We start from the raw sequence: 18566 nt of genomic DNA on the forward strand, positions 1-18566 counted from the left end.
CTCACTCACTCACTCACTCACTCCACCCACTCACCCATTCATGTTTATTGGGTCACCATTTGTCATCCATTTTTTATAATTTCTTGAACATTCACTTTCTTCTACTCACTCACTCTTGAACACTAAAAAACTGTCATTCACTCACTTATGGTCTCCCTCTATTGCTCAATCACTCACCCTATCCCCCCAGAGCCCATGGGAATTGTCACAAAATAGGTCAACACAAAACAAATATCCACAGAGGAGTGTGAAAACAGTTTTGATAAAATTTGAGAAATGTGCAATTAGTTAGGTCCGCAGTGTGCCATGTTTGAGAGCTGGCGACACAGCTATTGTGACAGATGTATAACATTAGCTTGAACAAGGTGGTTGCAAACTTACCCAACTGTTAAATGGCAGGTGGAATAACTTAGGCGGAAAGCAGGCACTAAGCTTCAATGTAGCGTGTTGAATGTCGGGTGTTTTGTTCTCATTTAAAATGGGAACTAGAATTTAAGTTTCAAATTGTGGAAATTTGAAAATCGTTTAAAAACGGCTCAACTTTATTTTGCACAAGTTTTTACAAGTCAGTTTTTATGATCATTTTGATTCAACACGATTTTGCATACGTGATATGTTATTGTCCATGTTACGGTTTAAATGTTTTTGGCATTATAAATTTTGTAGGGCATGTCAACATTGAAATTGGTGAAACATCTTTTTCATTTGTTTATTTTTTAATGTGAATTTTCATATTATAATTGCAAAAATATACACTATGCCAAAAGAATTTGCTCTGCAAACAAGTATTTGTTTCATAGAAACCATAACAGTGTAATAAGTGGAAATGTAGCAAATATTCCTGGATACTGGAAGGAAAATGCAATGCTTAAGCACAATGAATTTCCGTTCTTGATCATACCTTCACCCTCAAGGAAAAGTGCTTTTTCTTGATGAAATCCTGAGTGTATTAGGGAGAAAATATTGTTGATTGGCAGTTGGCAAGATTAAAGTTGACAGAACTAATGTAATAATGGCAGGTAGCAGGGAATTTAAATGTCAACTGTTTACCGAAACATGTGTCGATGTGATAAGGGGATATTTGATCCTACCATCATGCCATGGTTGCTGGGTAATACTGCGGGCTCGAGCATTGTTGAACATTATGTGGCTTCATATTGGAATGTTTTATAAGGGAAGTCGTTTCCAATATTGTATTTTTCCAAGTGGTCATTGTTTTCGTGTCATGGAAGGATTTACAGCCTTGTGAGGTATGTATTTTTGGCCTGAATTATATTTGTTTTTATAACATTACGGATTTTGTCAAATCCGCTTGGGCTAATATTACGAAGAATGAATGTTATGTCACTATATTGCTCTTATTTCTTTCCAGTTAGAAGGGTTTGTGGAACATTGACTTGATTCATTGCCACAAACTGGTTGTGATTTATTGAATAGTTAATCCAAATTAAATATCATGTCAGGAATTTGTGAAGTAATGCCCTCATGTTTTGGTATTTTGTGACGTAGAATTTTGACAATTTGATTCAAAAATATTCTTGAAAGTTCTCAACATAGAAGTAAGTCTACATGGATTAAGAAAAGCCCTTGTTTTCTAAATGGTGTCCATTGATTGGCTAGGCATTGTTTATCAGTTTCGGCCAATCAAATGTAAGACAACTGCTACTGGCCTTAATTTGTCTATCTGATTGGTTGATAACAGACTGATATTGCATGGGCACAAAGTATTTGTGACTGTGTGAAACATGCATTATGTTAGAAAGCACACATCAAAACTCCAAATCATCATCATCGCTTTTGTGATTCCTTTTCATGTAAAGAAACAGTGTTATTGTGAACTTAGATCCTTTGACTGTGGGTTCGCATTCCAAGTCTTGCCTGATTATCCCCCTTGATCTCACAGCATTATCGCTGTTCAAGTTGACTTTTCCAATGTAGATGGCATCGGTCTGCAGTTCCTCTCTGCTATTGTTGATACACTGTTCACAAACCAGAATGCAGTATTCAGGAATATTGTTGAAACTATGAATACACAATGCCAAGTAGTCAAATGTAATATTCACTCAAGCTGTTTAGTTCAGTCTTGCTTCAGCCCTGTGGGGATGCTGGGTAAGAGTAATCTCCAACAGCCTATGCATATCGTAAAAGGTGACTGTTCTGTGCGTGCACAGACTTAGGGAGTCGGTTCGGTTCAATCCAGTTTGTTTCGGTTGCATCTTGACTTGTCTGTGAATGTTTGTTGTTTAATCCGAACTGAGCAATATTCAACTTAAGTAGCGGTGGTCTGTAAATAATCGAGTCTGGACCAGACAACCCAGTGATCAGAACCTGATGAAGGAGCAAGCATACACTACGAAACATCGTGTTATTTACAATAAAGAAGTTGACATCCATAAATCTTGCTTTTCTGATGAAGGAGCAAGCATACATTCCAAAACGTTGTGTTATTCACAATAAAAAATATGAAATCATAGATCTTACTTTTCTTAGGTATACCACTTTTAAGATGCCCTTCAATGATTTAACCCAGTGATCAACATCATGAGCATCGATTTACTCAATTGGGATAAGATGATACGATGATTAACTCATACAAACAAATAAGTTTTTCTTCTTTGATTGGCATTGTAGAAGTTGGGTAGATGAAGGATGAGGACTATTTTTATGGATATACAACTTCTTTATTCTATATAGATGACACTCGACATAGATTCTAATGTCGTTGTCAAGCACTTGCTTCCAATAAGTTTTCTTCATAAAGCAATCAATGCCAAATTCGTAATTGAGAAATCAAAGAAATTGAGATTTCATTGAGATATTTCGTGTTTGTTCCTAATGCATGGGTAGTTTATCATTAATGAATGACTTTTGCTGGCGAACTGCTTCAGTGATGGGCTATAGTGTGATGTGACCTGGTTTTAAACTACCCCCAGTATGATCTCCCTGTATCACAGGTGACTCTGATACTGTATCAAGTCGTGGGCGTTAATGAGGCCCCCCGTCTAGTTTCAAACATGGCACTACCAATGATAGATTGAGCATCCCAGATTTCAACTCAAATTTGATTTTACCTAAATGTCAGCTAACGAATAAAAATCGCTGTCAAACATGTTTCATCTGCAACAATCGAGTAGTTTGTGGTCTTCTCAACCAAAGTCTGTTTTATCTTTCTCACTTTGTGGAAATTGTTGATGATTTTGATCCCTTGTAGATTTGGGTTCTTAGACACTTCTGTTCACAGAGATTTGAATTTGTGGGTGAGAGAGTATGGATTTACTCAGCTTTAGGAATATTCCTGCCATATCAGGAAAGGTGACGCCAGAGATGAGCTTCACACATGGTACCGATGTGGAGAATCAAAACTGAAGGCTTTAACCACTAAGCTACGTCTTTGACCTTATATGAATCATATAAAAGAGAGATCTTCACAAAGATTATCCTCTACATTTGGTGTACTCAACATCAAACAGTTAAAAGATGTTTTATAAAAAGATGAATAGGATTGTGTTCTCAGTTAATTAGCATCTTCTTTGTTTAAATTTCTTCTAAATCAGTCGTTATTTGGTTTGATCGTTAAATGCCACAGTCATGAATTCTCCCTTCTTCTTACTTCTCCCAAGTGTCTTGTAATGAAACATGGCAATTAAGACAAAGAATGGGTTTAGATAATTATTTGATGTTTTATGAATCGTGGTTATTACATGTCTTTGTTGTATGGTGAGGTCAAGGTTAGTGAAATGCATTATTCAAGAATGGTTCCAACCGTTTCTCTGATGCCATCCTTTCTTGGAGGTATTTTCAGGATCATCCTCAGTGTGAAAGGAACAGGATACCCAAGCACTACCATTACTTTCTTGAAATATACTGTTAATTGCCGCATTAACCCAAACTCTCATTCATTCATCCATTTTTTTGGTTAAGTCATTTCCTTTCATGTCAAATTTGTTTTTTCAAACATTCTGTTTCTGAAAATGTACATTAGACTTGCTTTTAAAACTAATTACAAATTTATGGACTCTAAAAACTCTATTAATAGCAACTCATAGGGTTCTCTTTGTGTTTCTCTTGTCATAAGATTCTTCTGCTTCTATTAATGGCCATGATTTGAGTTTGTTAATCATGCAATTATTGTTTAGTCACATCTGTCGAGTAAACAAGACGATCAACATGATATCTGATACTGGATATCAGCAAGTGCAGGTTAGGTGAAGGGATGTATGTGGCTCAGGTTAGGAGGAACTTAAACAGACATTACATGTTTAATCATGGTAATTCTTTGTTTCTTTGGACCTTGAAACATTAGAGAAATGATTGCAGTTCAGACTGAGTGAGTAACATGGACATGACTTGGCGTCTGCTGGTGAATCAAGCCGTCTGCTCCATGGTAATTACCCAGAATTCCTGAAGTTCTGAATCAGATGTTATGGCTGGGATATTTTCCCATCCCTGAAATAAGCTGTTGTCTCATATCACCACAATATGGTTGTTTTATACGATATGGTTGTTTTATACGATAGTGTTCAGTTCATGCTACAGGGGATGGGTTGTGTTTCTCTTTGAAGGTCAACCAATGCAGAAGTGGAAAATGTTCAAGACAGTTTGGAAAGTTTACATGTGAGACTATTTTGAGCTTGTGATGATTAGGATGATGATTATTGTCATTATTGCTTTAAACATGTTTTATTGTCTAAAAAGACAAAGGATAGGGCATATTTGTCGCCTTCTCCCAGCAATATTATCATTATTGATGTACTAAATGCATATAATCATTGATGATCAACAAAATCAGTTCCATATTGGTAATGAAAATGGCAGCACAAATTGAATCAAAAACATCACAGCAATTCCTTAAACCTTATATTGTATAAATCCAGAAAAGAAGTTCTGACGTAATCGCTAATGTATGGACCATAATGGCTGCACACACATCAATGCACGCTGCTTCATTAGGGACACACGTCACCTTTGCCAGCAATGTGCAAGTTGCTCAATGTGCTTTGACTTAAGTGTTGAGTAAGACTACTTCCCAGCAGCCTGTACATAGGCTACACATCATATTGACTTCAAAGGCATGTGTGAATAACGCTGATGCACAAGAATAGGGCTTCAGCATTTTGTTTCTCTGTGTAATGTTTGTAGCCAATCCCAGGTTGACTGAGTTGTGCAAGTGGGAATTACTGATCGCTGCCGAACTAATAGCTCTGTGGGTTCTTGGCTCGGAATTGGGTAGGTGTTTTCATGAAGGTTTAAAGGTGTCTTGACAATGGCCATGGTTTGTTTTCATAAAGAAGGAATGGAAGTAAAAATTGTTTGTAAATATTTTAGGCTGGGGTAGAAAGTAATATATGCAGAACTGCCTTCCTGGATGTTTAAGCCAATATTTTTTTATGTAAGTTTGTTTCATATATAAACATTTACTGGTTACAAAATATTTGTTTATTATTGCTGAAATGACCAAATACATAATAAAATATAAATGTACATAAAAAACAACTGTGTTTTACTTTCAAAATCTGAATAACTCAGTATTTATTAGTTCCAAATTCAAAGGGCAGAAAATTTTATTATTTTTTTCCACTCCGAAATCCATATCCATCATGATTTCTTTCTGATGGGGTATAACAGATTTATTCTCCCACACTAAAATATAATTCTTTCTGGGATGGGATACATAGTATTTATCAACATCACATGGACCAATGAGATCTCAACATTCTGAAATGGAAGGGAGATTAATGAAAATTGTACCTGTCTGGGTATACATAGGAAACAAGTCCCATGAGTAGCCAATCAGAAACCAGTATCTTAATGCTAGGTAAGATAAATAGATATGTGTGAGATTGACATCAAGTTCCCATATTACATTGCGAAAGGTGACAGTGCGCTGACGCCCATATAAATAATCGTATGTAAAATTTTGATAGTAACAGGAGATAAATATCATCCCTGGTGCAAGTATTTCCAAACATTTTGCATTCCACAGCTCCCAATAATGGTGTCTATAAAAACAAGGTCCCTGTCTGACGCTGTAATTCAAGGCTGTACATCACTTCTAGCCAAACAAATGTAATACCTGGCGGAGGGATAAACGATGGCGTGTCTGAGAGGCACAAACAGGATAAATAACAGCTAGAGGGGCTTTGTCGTTTTTGATTATGTCATGCTGATAAATGCTGAATCATCAAAGCAAAAATGGGGAATTTTCATCTTGAGAGGGTGTGGTTAGCAGATGATATGTATCATATGTGTTGAAATTTGCTGGCGAAACTTTCCAGCGTAGTATATGACTTATGGCGTAGTCACCTGTCATGGCTACTATGAGTTTCAGTTCTGTCCCCCATGGGGGGTACCAGGTTAGGTCCCATACCTGTGATGATTGGAAGACACAACTATGTGGATTGGGTGTCAGACATGATGGATTGTGAGTCATCATACTCTCATGGCGTGAATCAATCACTGAGATAGTTGTCTGGTCCACACTTGATCACTCTCAAAACTCATATTGTTTCTGTGTATGAAGTTATGTAGTGATTATACAAAAATGGTTGTGGAATTTACAATGATGAATTTAGTTATGTTGAACGATATGTAAGCAGTGTAACGTTATATGTTATCTTGTTGACATACATGTGTAAATTTTACAGATTTATGGACTTACAGATTTCAAGTTATTTATTCTTTAAACCCATGGTTTCCATACAGATGTTTGTACATATATCAATTAAATCATCAACATTAGCAGAACGTTGTTCTATGGCTAAGGGGCAGTGGGGTAGCCTAGTGGTTAAAGCGTTGGCTCGTCACGCCGAAGACCCGGGTTCGAATCCCCACATGGGTACATTGTGTGAAGCCCATTTCTGGTGTTCCCTGCCGTGATGTTGCTGGAATATTGCTAAAAGCGGCATAAAACCAAACTCAGTCAGTCAGTCAGTCTATGGCTAAGGTCGCATATGCACAGAAGTAAAGAAAATCTGCAACACGACAGACAAGATTGATAAGTTTTCAACAACTCAGTATTCAGCTGCAATCAATATGTAGTAGTGAATTAATGAGAAAAATATGGGATCAAATAATTGTTTGTGAGTTTGTTTGTACATATATACTGAGATAAAATACACTGCTTATCTCTAGGCGACAGGGACTTCATATCTCACCTGTCAACATGTTAACACCAGGATATTGTTGTATCCGGAAAGTTATCCTACGTCACTTTGCCACGATGTCATGATGTTGATGAGGAAGTAATGAATTATCCCTTTATGGATTTAAAATATCACAAACAACAAGCATCCCTAATTCTCCTTCAAGGATACAAATGTTACGTGGGTGATCCTCATTGGACGATGTTATAGTTTTATCGTGTAATGTCAGCAAAATGTCGGCTGAAAGTTATGGGTGAGTTTTCTTTGTGGTTCCTTTAGTAATATTTCACCAATGTCATGATGGGGGAAATAAATGAGCTTCTTACATGGTAACCAGGTTGGGAACTGAACCTTAAATGTGGCGTGACATGCAAACGCATTTAACCACAACACTATACCCAAGACCAATGGGTACAAAGGACATAAGATATTTATTGAAGATCTGGTTAGAATTGATCTTCAGTAACCATGCTTGTCGTAAGAGGCGACTAATGGGATCGGGTGGTCAGACTCACTGAATTGGTTGACTCTTTGTATCCCAATTGCGTAGATGGATGCTCGTGCTGTTTATCACTAGATTGTCTGGTCCAGACTTGATTATTTACAGACCGCCACCATATAACTTGAATATTGCTGAGTGCGGCTTAAAACTAAACTCACTCACTCAGTATTGTGCAAATGTTCTGACAGTGAAGCTAATGCACCATTCAACAAAGTGATCTAATATCAAAGACTGTCGTAGCTCTCACACTTTAACATCTTACTATGAATGTTGTTCTAAGATCACTTTGTGGCCTATGCAGGTATCCTGACACAGCTAAGGGACATAACTCCATACAATTTGGAATACTTTTATGTAGTCATAGCCTTCTAATTGAATAAATGTTTAAAAGAAAATTCATTTAATCCTACTACAGACATCTTTTGTGAGTTTCTTTCATCGAACCCTTTCAAGCAAGTGGATATTTTCCTGTAGTAATTAAACTTTATCCTCTTCAAACTCATGGCAAAACACTCTCATATGTACATGTCTTGTTTAGGTATCTTTAATTAATTTTCCCAGGATCGCCTTTCAGTAGAAGGTATTGCCCAATGCAAGATAGTTAAATCTTTAACAAAAGCAAATATAAAAACTTTATCCTGTTTCTTTGGACGCCAGCTGGATCGCCCATTACAGTGTTTCTGAGATAGAATTACCTAGAAAGTAAATGTTAGTTAATGTGAAATGTTGACGCCCTAATTTGGCGCTGATTCAATGCAGCTGACACAAACTGCAGAAAAACAAACAGGAACGCACAGCCAAGCACAGCAAAGGACATGCCTCTTGAGAGATTATATCCTTCCAATTCCAGAACACTAACTCTTTTGAATGTAGACCTAAGAACAACGGAGTTACTGTTAAAAAGGGAACTATTTCTGTGGGCACTGGTAAACCAGGACGTGGGCAGTGCTAGATTTTACTGGCGCTTCCTGTGAGATGAAATAACTAACTAACTGACTGAAGGAAGCGCAGTAAAATCTAGCAACACTCGCTGCTTCCTTCAGTTAGTTATGTCCCAACTGAAAAAATGCGAAATCCTCATGTCCCTCACTGTTTGTATGTAATTGTATGGTAACTATTTAATTTTACATAATAATAATGTGAAGCAAAATTGTTCTACATTTTATTGTCTACATTTTGGTACCTTCAAACATGAAATCCATTGTGTCTTAAGCAGAGCTGTGAACCCTATAAAAATGCGTTTTAAGCCAAAAATTGACCAACTTCCAAGGGCAATAACTCCGACACTATTCAAGATATCGACATGCATTGAACAACGTAAGTAGTCCGAGTGTGGGCTTTAAAACGATATATAGAACACTATTGTACTATTTGCCGTTCAGGAGCAGCAGATTGTTAAACACAGGCACCGTCAAAAAGCGCGGAAATGTGCAAAATCGCGAAGGCTGTGTTTGTGTCGTAATGGTGACGTTATTATTGATTTTTCATAACCATGATGTGAAGCAAAATGTTTCCCATCCAATTACCTAGAGGATGGTACTTAGAAAAATGGAATACATAGATTTTTCGCAGAGTTGAGACCTTTTTCTTAACCCTATGAAAATCGTCTTAGAAAAATCACCAACTTCCAAGGGCGATAACTCCAAAACCATTTAAGATATCGACATGCCTTGAGCAAATTAAGGTGTCCAGAGTATGGGCTTTCCAACGGCGTATTGAACACGATTGTACTATATGCCGTTCTGGAGGAGAAGATTTTTAAAGACAGGCACCGTCAAATCGTGCAAATCGGCAAAAATGTCAGTTTTTTCAAAATAGCGGAAAATTTGACCTGCCGGCCAACTTCCGGTATGAGTTGAATCGACGAGGAATGATGTTGTCTACATTGAGTGAAAATTTGATCCATTTATCTCTTATAGTTTTTGAGTTATTCAGGTGTAAAGATTTCGACATTTTGGGTTCTCTGCCCTTACCGGAAGCCGGAAGTCGGGATTTTTTCGACTATGTATCAATTTCAGCATACAGGCTATCATCCCTGAAAGTTTCATGCAAATCGACCAAGCGGTTAGGTCAGTAGAGCTGTCACAAAAACGGTTGGAATAATAATAATAATAACTAGGATTGCCTCCAGGGCAATACTGGCGGTCTTCAGACTTCCCCCATACACCCCCCGTGGGTACCTTCACTTGTACCGTTTCTTTGGACGCCAGCTGGACCGTCAATTTTAACACTCAGAGTTACGGGTGTTTGAAGTGTATTGAAGGGCTAGAAAGCGTAAAAAAAAAACAGGCAACCAAATTAACAGACCGGTTCAGGCTGATATTCAGTCATAGCATAAAGAAATATGTTATGAAGGCGACACAAACTGCAGAAAAACAAACAGGAACGCACAGCCAAGCACAGCAAAGGACATGCCTCTGGAGAGATTATATCCTTCCAATTCCAGAACACTAACTCTTTTGAATGTAGACCTAAGAACAACGGAGTTACTGTTAAAAAGGGAACTATTTCTGTGGGCACTGGTAAACCAGGGCGTGGGCAGTGCTAGATTTTACTGGCTTCCTGTGAGATGAGATAACTAACTAACTGACTGAAGGAAGCGCCAGTAAAATCTAGCAACACTCGCTGCTTCCTTCAGTTAGTTATGTCCCAACTGGAAAAATGCGAAATCCTCATGTCCCTCACTGTTTGTGGCGTAATTGTGGCGTAACTATTGACTTTTACATAATAATAATGTGAAGCAAAATTGTTCTACATTTTATTGTCTACATTTGGTACCTTCAAACATGAAATCCAGTGTGTCTTCATGAGCTGTGAACCCTATAAAAATGCCTTTAGCCAAAAATTGACCAACTTCCAAGGGCAATAACTCCGACACTATTCAAGATATCGACATGCATTCAACAACCTAAGTAGTCCGGAGTGTGGGCTTTGAAGCGATATATAGAACACTATTGTACTATTTGCCGTTCAGGAGCAGCAGATTGTTAAACACAGGCACCGTAAAAAGTCGCGGAAATGTGCAAAATCGCGAAGGCTGTGTTTGTGTCGTAATGGTGACGTTATTATTGATTTTTCATAACCATGATGTGAAGCAAAATGTTTCCTATCCAATTACCTAGAGGATGGTACTTAGAAAATGGAATACATAGATTTTTCGCCCAGAGTTGAGACCTTTTTCTTAACCCTATGAAAATCGTCTTAGAAAATCACCAACTTCCAGGGCGACAACTCAACACCATTCACGATATCGACATGCCTTGAGCAAACTAAGTAGTCCAGAGTATGGGCTTTCCAGCGGCGCATTGAACACGATCGTACTATATGCCGTTCTGGAGGAGAAGATTTTTAAAGACAGGCACCGTCAAAACCCTGAAATCGGCAAAAATTTCAGTTTTTCCAAAATTGCGGAAAATCTATCATGGCGGCCAACTTCCGCTATGCGTTGAGTCGCTGGGGAATGATGTTGTCTACATTGAGTGAAAATTTGGTCAATTTAGCTCTTATAGTTTTTGAGTTATTCAGATGCAAAGATTTCGACATTTTGGGTTGTCTGCCCTTACCGGAAGCAGGAAGTCGGGATTTTTTCGACTATGTATCAATTTCAGCACACAGGCTATCATCCCTGAAAGTTTCATGAAAATCGACCAAGCGGTTAGGTCAGTAGAGCTGTCACAAAAACGGTTGGAATAATAATAATAATAATAATAATAATAATAATAATAATTCGGGTAAAAACAGTAGGTCTTCCAGACTTTCGTCTGAAGACCTAACTAGGATTGCCTCCAGGGCAATACTGGCGGTCTTCAGACTTCCACATACACCCCCCGTGGCTGCCTTTACTTGAAGCGTTTCTTTGAACGCCAGCTGGAGCGTCCATTTTAACTCTCGGAGTTACGGGTGTTTGAAGTGTATTGAAGGGCTAGAAAGCGTAAAAAAAAAAACAGGCAACCAAATTAACAGACCGGTTCAGGCTGATATTCAGTCATAGCATAAAGAAATATGTTATGAAGGCGACACAAACTGCAGAAAAACAAACAGGAACGCACAGCCAAGCACAGCAAAGGACATGCCTCTGGAGAGATTATATCCTTCCAATTCCAGAACACTAACTCTTTTGAATGTAGACCTAAGAACAACGGAGTTACTGTTAAAAAGGGAACTATTTCTGTGGGCACTGGTAAACCAGGACGTGGGCAGTGCTAGATTTTACTGGCGCTTCCTGTGAGATGAGATAACTAACTAACTGACTGAAGGAAGCGCCAGTAAAATCTAGCAACACTCGCTGCTTCCTTCAGTTAGTTATGTCCCAACTGAAAAATGCTGAAATCCTCATGTCCCTCACTGTTTGTGGCGTAATTGTATGCGTAACTATTGACTTTTACATAATAATAATGTGAAGCAAAATTGTTCTACATTTTATTGTCTACATTTTGGTACCTTCAAACATGAAATCCAGTGTGTCTTCGCAGAGCTGTGAACCCTATAAAAATGCCTTTCGCCAAAAATTGACCAACTTCCAAGGGCAATAACTCCGACACTATTCAAGATATCGACATGCATTCAACAACCTAAGTAGTCCGGAGTGTGGGCTTTGAAACGATATATAGAACACTATTGTACTATTTGCCGTTCAGGAGCAGCAGATTGTTAAACACAGGCACCGTAAAAAAAGTGCGGAAATGTGCAAAATCGCGAAGGCTGTGTTTGTGTCGTAATGGTGGCGTTATTATTGATTTTTTTCATAACCATGATGTGAAGCAAAAATGTTTCCTATCCAATTACCTAGAGGATGGTACTTAGAAAAATGGAATACATAGATTTTTCGAGAGTTGAGACCTTTTTCTTAACCCTATGAAAATCGTCTTAGAAAATCACCAACTTCCAAGGACGACAACTCCAAAACCATTCCCACGATATCGACATGCCTTGAGCAAACTAAGTAGTCCAGAGTATGGGCTTTCCAACGGCGTATTGAACACGATCGTACTATATGCCGTTCTGGAGAAGAAGATTTTTAAAGACAGTCACCGTCAAAACCCTGAAATCGGCAAAAATTTCAGTTTTTCCAAAATTGCGGAAAATCTATCATGGCGGCCAACTTCCGCTATCGTTGAGTCGCTGGGGAATGATGTTGTCTACATTCGTCTGAATTAAACCATAGAAGAGCGTAAATCCTTGGAGAGTCTGTTCAACTGTCTCCTTTTGTATTCAGCCAGTGGTCCTTACATCCACTAGGGGGAACTTGTATTCTCTGTGTTGACATTAAAATAATACATTTCCTGGATCACATGTTTCTGAATTTCCTGACATCAGGCAACTAATCCTGGGACAATTGCAAACATTTAAATTAAAAGAAAAAGAATTTGTTGAAAAAGATGAAGATTGTGTTCTGGTGAAAGATTTGGTCCTGGGCTTCTGAAGAATATTTGAGTTTCAAAGCATGAACATGGGCTCGGCAATGCCCTTACTTTTTCCTCCTTGTGCATTTCCCCATTCTTTAGTAAGCTATTAGGGCAAGGGGAGTGAAGTTTGTAGGTCAGTGGTATCGTATGTTTAACACCCTGGCTCTATCTCCAGTGCAGTTAACCAGTGTGTTCAAGTACAACCTTAAAGTGATACCTCCCTGTTCCCAGGCTGGCCATGTGGAGCAACTTAGGGTGACAGGTCAGGCATTAATGTCAGACTGATACGCACACTCCTGTTTCTCTTCTGACTTTTTCACCTCAATGTCTATTTTCACTTAGGAAACTGAACATTACACATTAGTGGTTATGTTGAACATTTTGTGCTGTTTTTTTTAATTAAATGTTTTGTTTCTTTGAGCTTCATGTCTTGGATATGTTCAGTTATCACACCCTTGTTTAATAACATAGCTTGGATATGTCCAGTTATCACACCCTTGTTTAATAACATGTCTAGGATATGTTCAGTTATCACACCCTTGTTTAATAACATAGCTTGGATATGTCCAGTTATCACACCCTTCTTTAATACCATGTGTAGGATATGTCCAGTTATCACACCCTTGTTTAATAACATAGCTTGAATATGTCCAGTTATCACACCCTTCTTTAATACCATGTGTAGGATATGTTCAGTTATCACACCCTTGTTTAATAACATAGCTTGGATATGTCCAGATATCACACCCTTCTTTAATACCATGTGTAGGATATGTCCAGTTATCAGACAATTGTTTTGTAGCATAATACAACTATGGTATACTTTCATGGAAGGACCAGTCATAGACATTTGCTTATCTATAAAGGGCCATGTTATGAATGCGATACTGTGTGTTAAATATTCCTGTCTCTCTTCATGTTCATGTATTGTGAGGGGCGGTGGGGTAGCTTAATGGTTAAAGCGTTGGCTCGTCATGCTGAAGACCCGGGTTCGAATCCCCACATGGGTACAATGTGTGAAGCCCAGTTCTGGTGTCCCCCGCCGTGATATTGCTGGAATATTCCTAAAAGCGGCGTATAACCAAACTCAGTCAGTCAGTTCATGTATTGTGTTGTTTTTCCTAATCATTCTAAAAGAAGCCAGTTGTGATGGTTATTCTTTCGTCACAACCAGTTATGACAATCTGCTATTTGTTATATTTACTGTGTCAATAATTCCAACTATATTTAATTTATATCATTTCATACAAGGGTACCATTGTATGTATATATATATATATATATACTAGTATAACCACATTTTTCTCTCGTGAGAATTATTTGAGGAAGTATGAATTCCTATTTAATTACATGTTTTATCAAGGGAGCTGCTCAGCCATTAATGTCAAATGTTCACAGGATTATCACACACTAAAAATGTTTTGTATTCTCACTTTCAAGAATAGATAGACTTTGATGTAGGGGTGGTACACATTGTTCAACTGTTAAATTACTTTTGTGATTCACATGACCCAAGTCATCCAATCCAACATTTTCTCATAATATTTGTAAAGCTTTTCATTCTCCCACCATTTTCTCATATATACCCATCACCTCGGAGATATCAGTCACTGCCTCTCTAAAGAACATTCTTTTCAAGGAAGTACATAGCGTCTCATCGTTGAGAGGTCTTAGAATGAATCACATGCCCTAACCACCCGCCAACACACTCCAATAGTTTTCTCATGCTGTCCGCAGCAATGCTTTCACTTCAGTAGTAGAGCGTTTTTCTATCTCCATGCCTGAAGAGTTCTGAAGGCTATGTACATGGGGCGCTTACTGTTCAACACAGCATGGAATTATCTGTAACCGATTCGTAATCACCCGCTTTTGATAAGGGTTGTGTTGGTTTCATGAACAGATCGGCATAACTTTACTGAGGCTTGTTGGTGAGGGGAGAATTTTACATTTGTGAGATTCGTTGTCTTGAGGATTTATTTTTGTGTTTTCTGCCATCTCCTTTGGATAAGGTTGATTTTGATGGATTTTTGTTATTATTGTAATTCTTGCTTGAATATGAGTATCATATTTGTATATGGTGCTACAAAGGGTAACATGAAATAGATTTCATTTTCGTATGAAATGGTAAGAATCATCTCTTTATGTCATATTTATTTCTCATCATGTTAAATTGAGAACAACAATTATTATATACCACATCTGTAAAGAGCAATTAGTCCAACTTAAGAGAACATATTTGCATGATTTATGTCATTGATGTCAGAAGTGAGTGAATTTTTTAATTCAGTTTTTCAATTCAGATCTGTTTTTATCATCCAATTACATTAGAAAAATTACATCTCCAATATTTTGGTTTGCTTAATTTGATTAGCCAGGGTGGTATTTGCATAGGGCACATGTAGTTGACGGCCTAGATGTGACAGTGTGTCTCTTTTCCTTCAGTGAACCTGTCACACAGTACTTGTATCTGAACCAATGTTGATCAACCCTCTCAGCTATTGAGATAGGGGGTAACGTTTACCCCCTAATGTACCGACCTGATTATTGCTAGTCCACTTATCAACACCTGCAGAGTGCGTCATCTGTGCACTTGATCACGCTGCTGAATCCTGGACTGAGACTCTTGTTGAAAAGATTGATATACAAGCAGAACAAGTTCCATAAACTTTCATTCTCTGCTGGCTGCTTGATTATCCATTGTTTGGTGATACCGGGACAATATCTACTGTGATACTGTGAGATATATTCAAGGAATACGTAATTATCCCACGATATTCATGAGGAGAAGTATTTGAAACTACTCTGAGAGTTTGTGTTGCTGTTTGACGGGAAACTTGTAACATGGGATAATTGTTGTGTTGATGTTTTCATCAGCTCGTTGAAGTACAGTTAGTTTTTCTATTGACTAAATCTTTCAACATTCTGTTGACGTGTTCAAAACTGCGATTTTGAAATTTTGGATGTCAAAACAAAAATAGAAGTGAGTTAGATGCTCATTTGGGATGAGTAATGTAACCGTGTCTGCGAAGCTTACATAGGATCGCAGTTTCAGTGGATGTATCCATTTTGAGTGTGACGGCGACGGAAGGAACTCCTTGATTTGACTGTAGAAGACACAGCTGTGGACAGGTGTATTCCCTTGTGTGGACAACCTATCTCTGTGTTGACATAACAGGATTATGTGGTCACTACTGACACGTGCAGACAGAAGGACCAACAATGCAGATACTGACTGATGGAAGCCTGGAGGCGCGGATGTATAGTTTATTTGCGCTGTGATTAATTTTTGTGAAATCAAGATCTGTGATTCTTTTCCACTTTTTGGGTTAGTTGTTTAATTGGACATCTTTATCATTTCTGTCTTGAATTTTTGATAGTTTCAGGAGTTGTTTTTCCAATTTCTGGCATTTGGATAATTTTGATTTGTGGATGTGATTAGGTGGACTTGGAGTGTTTTTGGGTGGAACACTGGAATATTTCATGAAGTGATTTGATATCATCAAACTCAAGAAAAAGTGTGAAATGGAATCTATGCTGAATCAGCACAAAGTGAGACATTGACACTGAGTAGACTACAAACTCCCACCATATTTGCTAAAAAGGTTTTATCTGGATTCTACAGCTGCGTTTATCACCCTGTCAGAATGAAGAGGCCCAAGTTGTGAGTATAGCTGGATATTTATTCATGCTACATCTGTACCAATAAACTAATGATTGTTAAACTCATAAACCTTCAACTTCAGTCTTAAAACTTTTGCTGAATAAATATGTAACATTTTAGTGGTTGTTCACTAAATGAACAAAATGGTTGCTTCCCTTGATACTTAGGTTTTGTGTGTTTGTAAATGATTCCGTTTTTCTGGAATAAGTATTTATCTGAAACATGTTTTTGTGATAAAAAGCCAGGTGTGGGACAGATTGAAGGATATTTCAGTTTCCCAACTAGTCATTTAGTGATGTTGTTGTTGGCTGGGACCGTCACCTGGCTGTGCAATTAGTTGTACAGAGTTGTGTCCCATGGATCAATACAGGATGTGAATAGCAGGTTTGAATCCTTGATTTGCCCCTATTTGATACTTGTTTGTTAACTTCATTTGAAAAATTATCACATTCTTTAATTTTCACTGTGGACATCCATTGAGCAACTGTGGTCATGTTAGGCTATTGATAACTATTTATGCCTTATGGAGGACGGGGTTACTGTGTGAAGGTGACATGGGCCAACAGAAGGGGTTTTGCCACCTCAAACTTGTAATCTACAAGAGTTATCTCCCTTGAACGAACAAATTCACATTGAGTTAGTTGTTGATTGTCGTGCATGGCTGATTTTCAGTCCACATCTTGCGAACCTGTGGGAAAATATGATGTTATTGTTGAATTAATTTCAAGCGATTCATACCCACTATATCCATATTGTTGGTGTCTGGTTGAAACAGGACATGAAATTACGTCTGGTATCGATCTACAGTTCAGATAAAAATCTTCAAAAGTGAAATATGACCCCTAAGATTATTTTCATAATATAGCTGGTCTCAAGAACAGAGCAGTGTCATATATCTTATCTCAAGTCTTTCATAGGTATACCTATCTCATGTGCATAAAACTTAGCACAAATACACACTCCTGTAAATTGTTTACCATATATACAGAGCCCTCAAACAGAGATATCAGTTTGGTTGTTTGTCTGACATACTAAACTTTTGCAGAGGTTCTAAACATGATAGCATTTATGGCACAATTACCTTGAGAGACACATTTGAAAGAGCGATATTCAAACAGTTAATTTATGCCAGGAACAGATCAAGAAAAGTAAAAGGTATAGTGAGTATGTACTCCATATTACTCTATAATACTGCTTCCTCGAATGTATAAACAGTATTTCCTCTGTCAAAAGACAAGCGTCTTGGCACTATCTTTGTCATAAGTCTGTGTTGAGATATAGGAGTTATGACCATGTGAAGATATCTTTATAACAGTAGTGTCTTAATGCTAAGAGACCGCCTCCATGGTGTAGTGGTTAGAGCGTCCGCCCGGAGAGCGGATGGTCACAGGTTCGATCCCTGGCCGCGTCATACCAAAAGACGTTAAAATATGGTACTTGTTGGTCCCTGCCTGGCGTTCGGCATTACTGGTACAACAAGGACTGGTCGGCTCGGAGTCAGTATAATGTGTCTGAGTGGGATATTCATGCTTCACTGCGGCATGGTATCTCAGTGGGCTAGCACTATAAAACAAGCTTCAGTCTGGGCTAGTACAAGCAGCCCCACCTACACATACACACGCATGCACATGCACATCTGAGCGAAATATTCTCAACCACGACGTTAACCTAATTTCACCTCACCTTAATGCTAAGATTGCTTAGTGGAACGGATCGGGATCCTTGTTAATGTCAGGTGAATTTGAATCATTGATATTATTAGAGAACAAGCCCTATACTTATATCATTCATATTTGAAGGGGCATTATAAGAAATATTCCAAATTAATGGTATCCAAATGCAGTGCCACAAACATA

General features: G+C 38.0%; 1 protein-coding gene across 11 annotated transcripts in view; it reads left to right on the forward strand.

Moving 5' to 3' along the window:
* Positions 1-18566, forward strand: part of LOC124257162 (rap1 GTPase-activating protein 1-like) — a 321814-nt gene that overhangs the window by 248250 nt on the left and 54998 nt on the right. Inside the window, exons 1-2 of one of the 11 annotated variants that reach the window (XM_046691177.1) lie at positions 13164-13174; positions 15337-16710. The exons of 9 other annotated variants lie outside the window; for them this stretch is intronic. In XM_046691177.1, the coding sequence (XP_046547133.1) occupies positions 16694-16710 (17 nt within the window). In that variant the 5' untranslated portion in view covers positions 13164-13174; positions 15337-16693. Of the gene's footprint in view, positions 1-7307; positions 7396-13163; positions 13175-15336; positions 16711-18566 lie in introns of those variants that run through there. One more of the 11 variants, XM_046691176.1, reaches the window with a different exon arrangement.

Source organism: Haliotis rubra, unplaced genomic scaffold (genome assembly GCF_003918875.1).
Source record: "Haliotis rubra isolate DU_JTF1 unplaced genomic scaffold, ASM391887v1 Scf65, whole genome shotgun sequence".
Lineage (NCBI taxonomy): Eukaryota > Metazoa > Mollusca > Gastropoda > Lepetellida > Haliotidae > Haliotis > Haliotis rubra.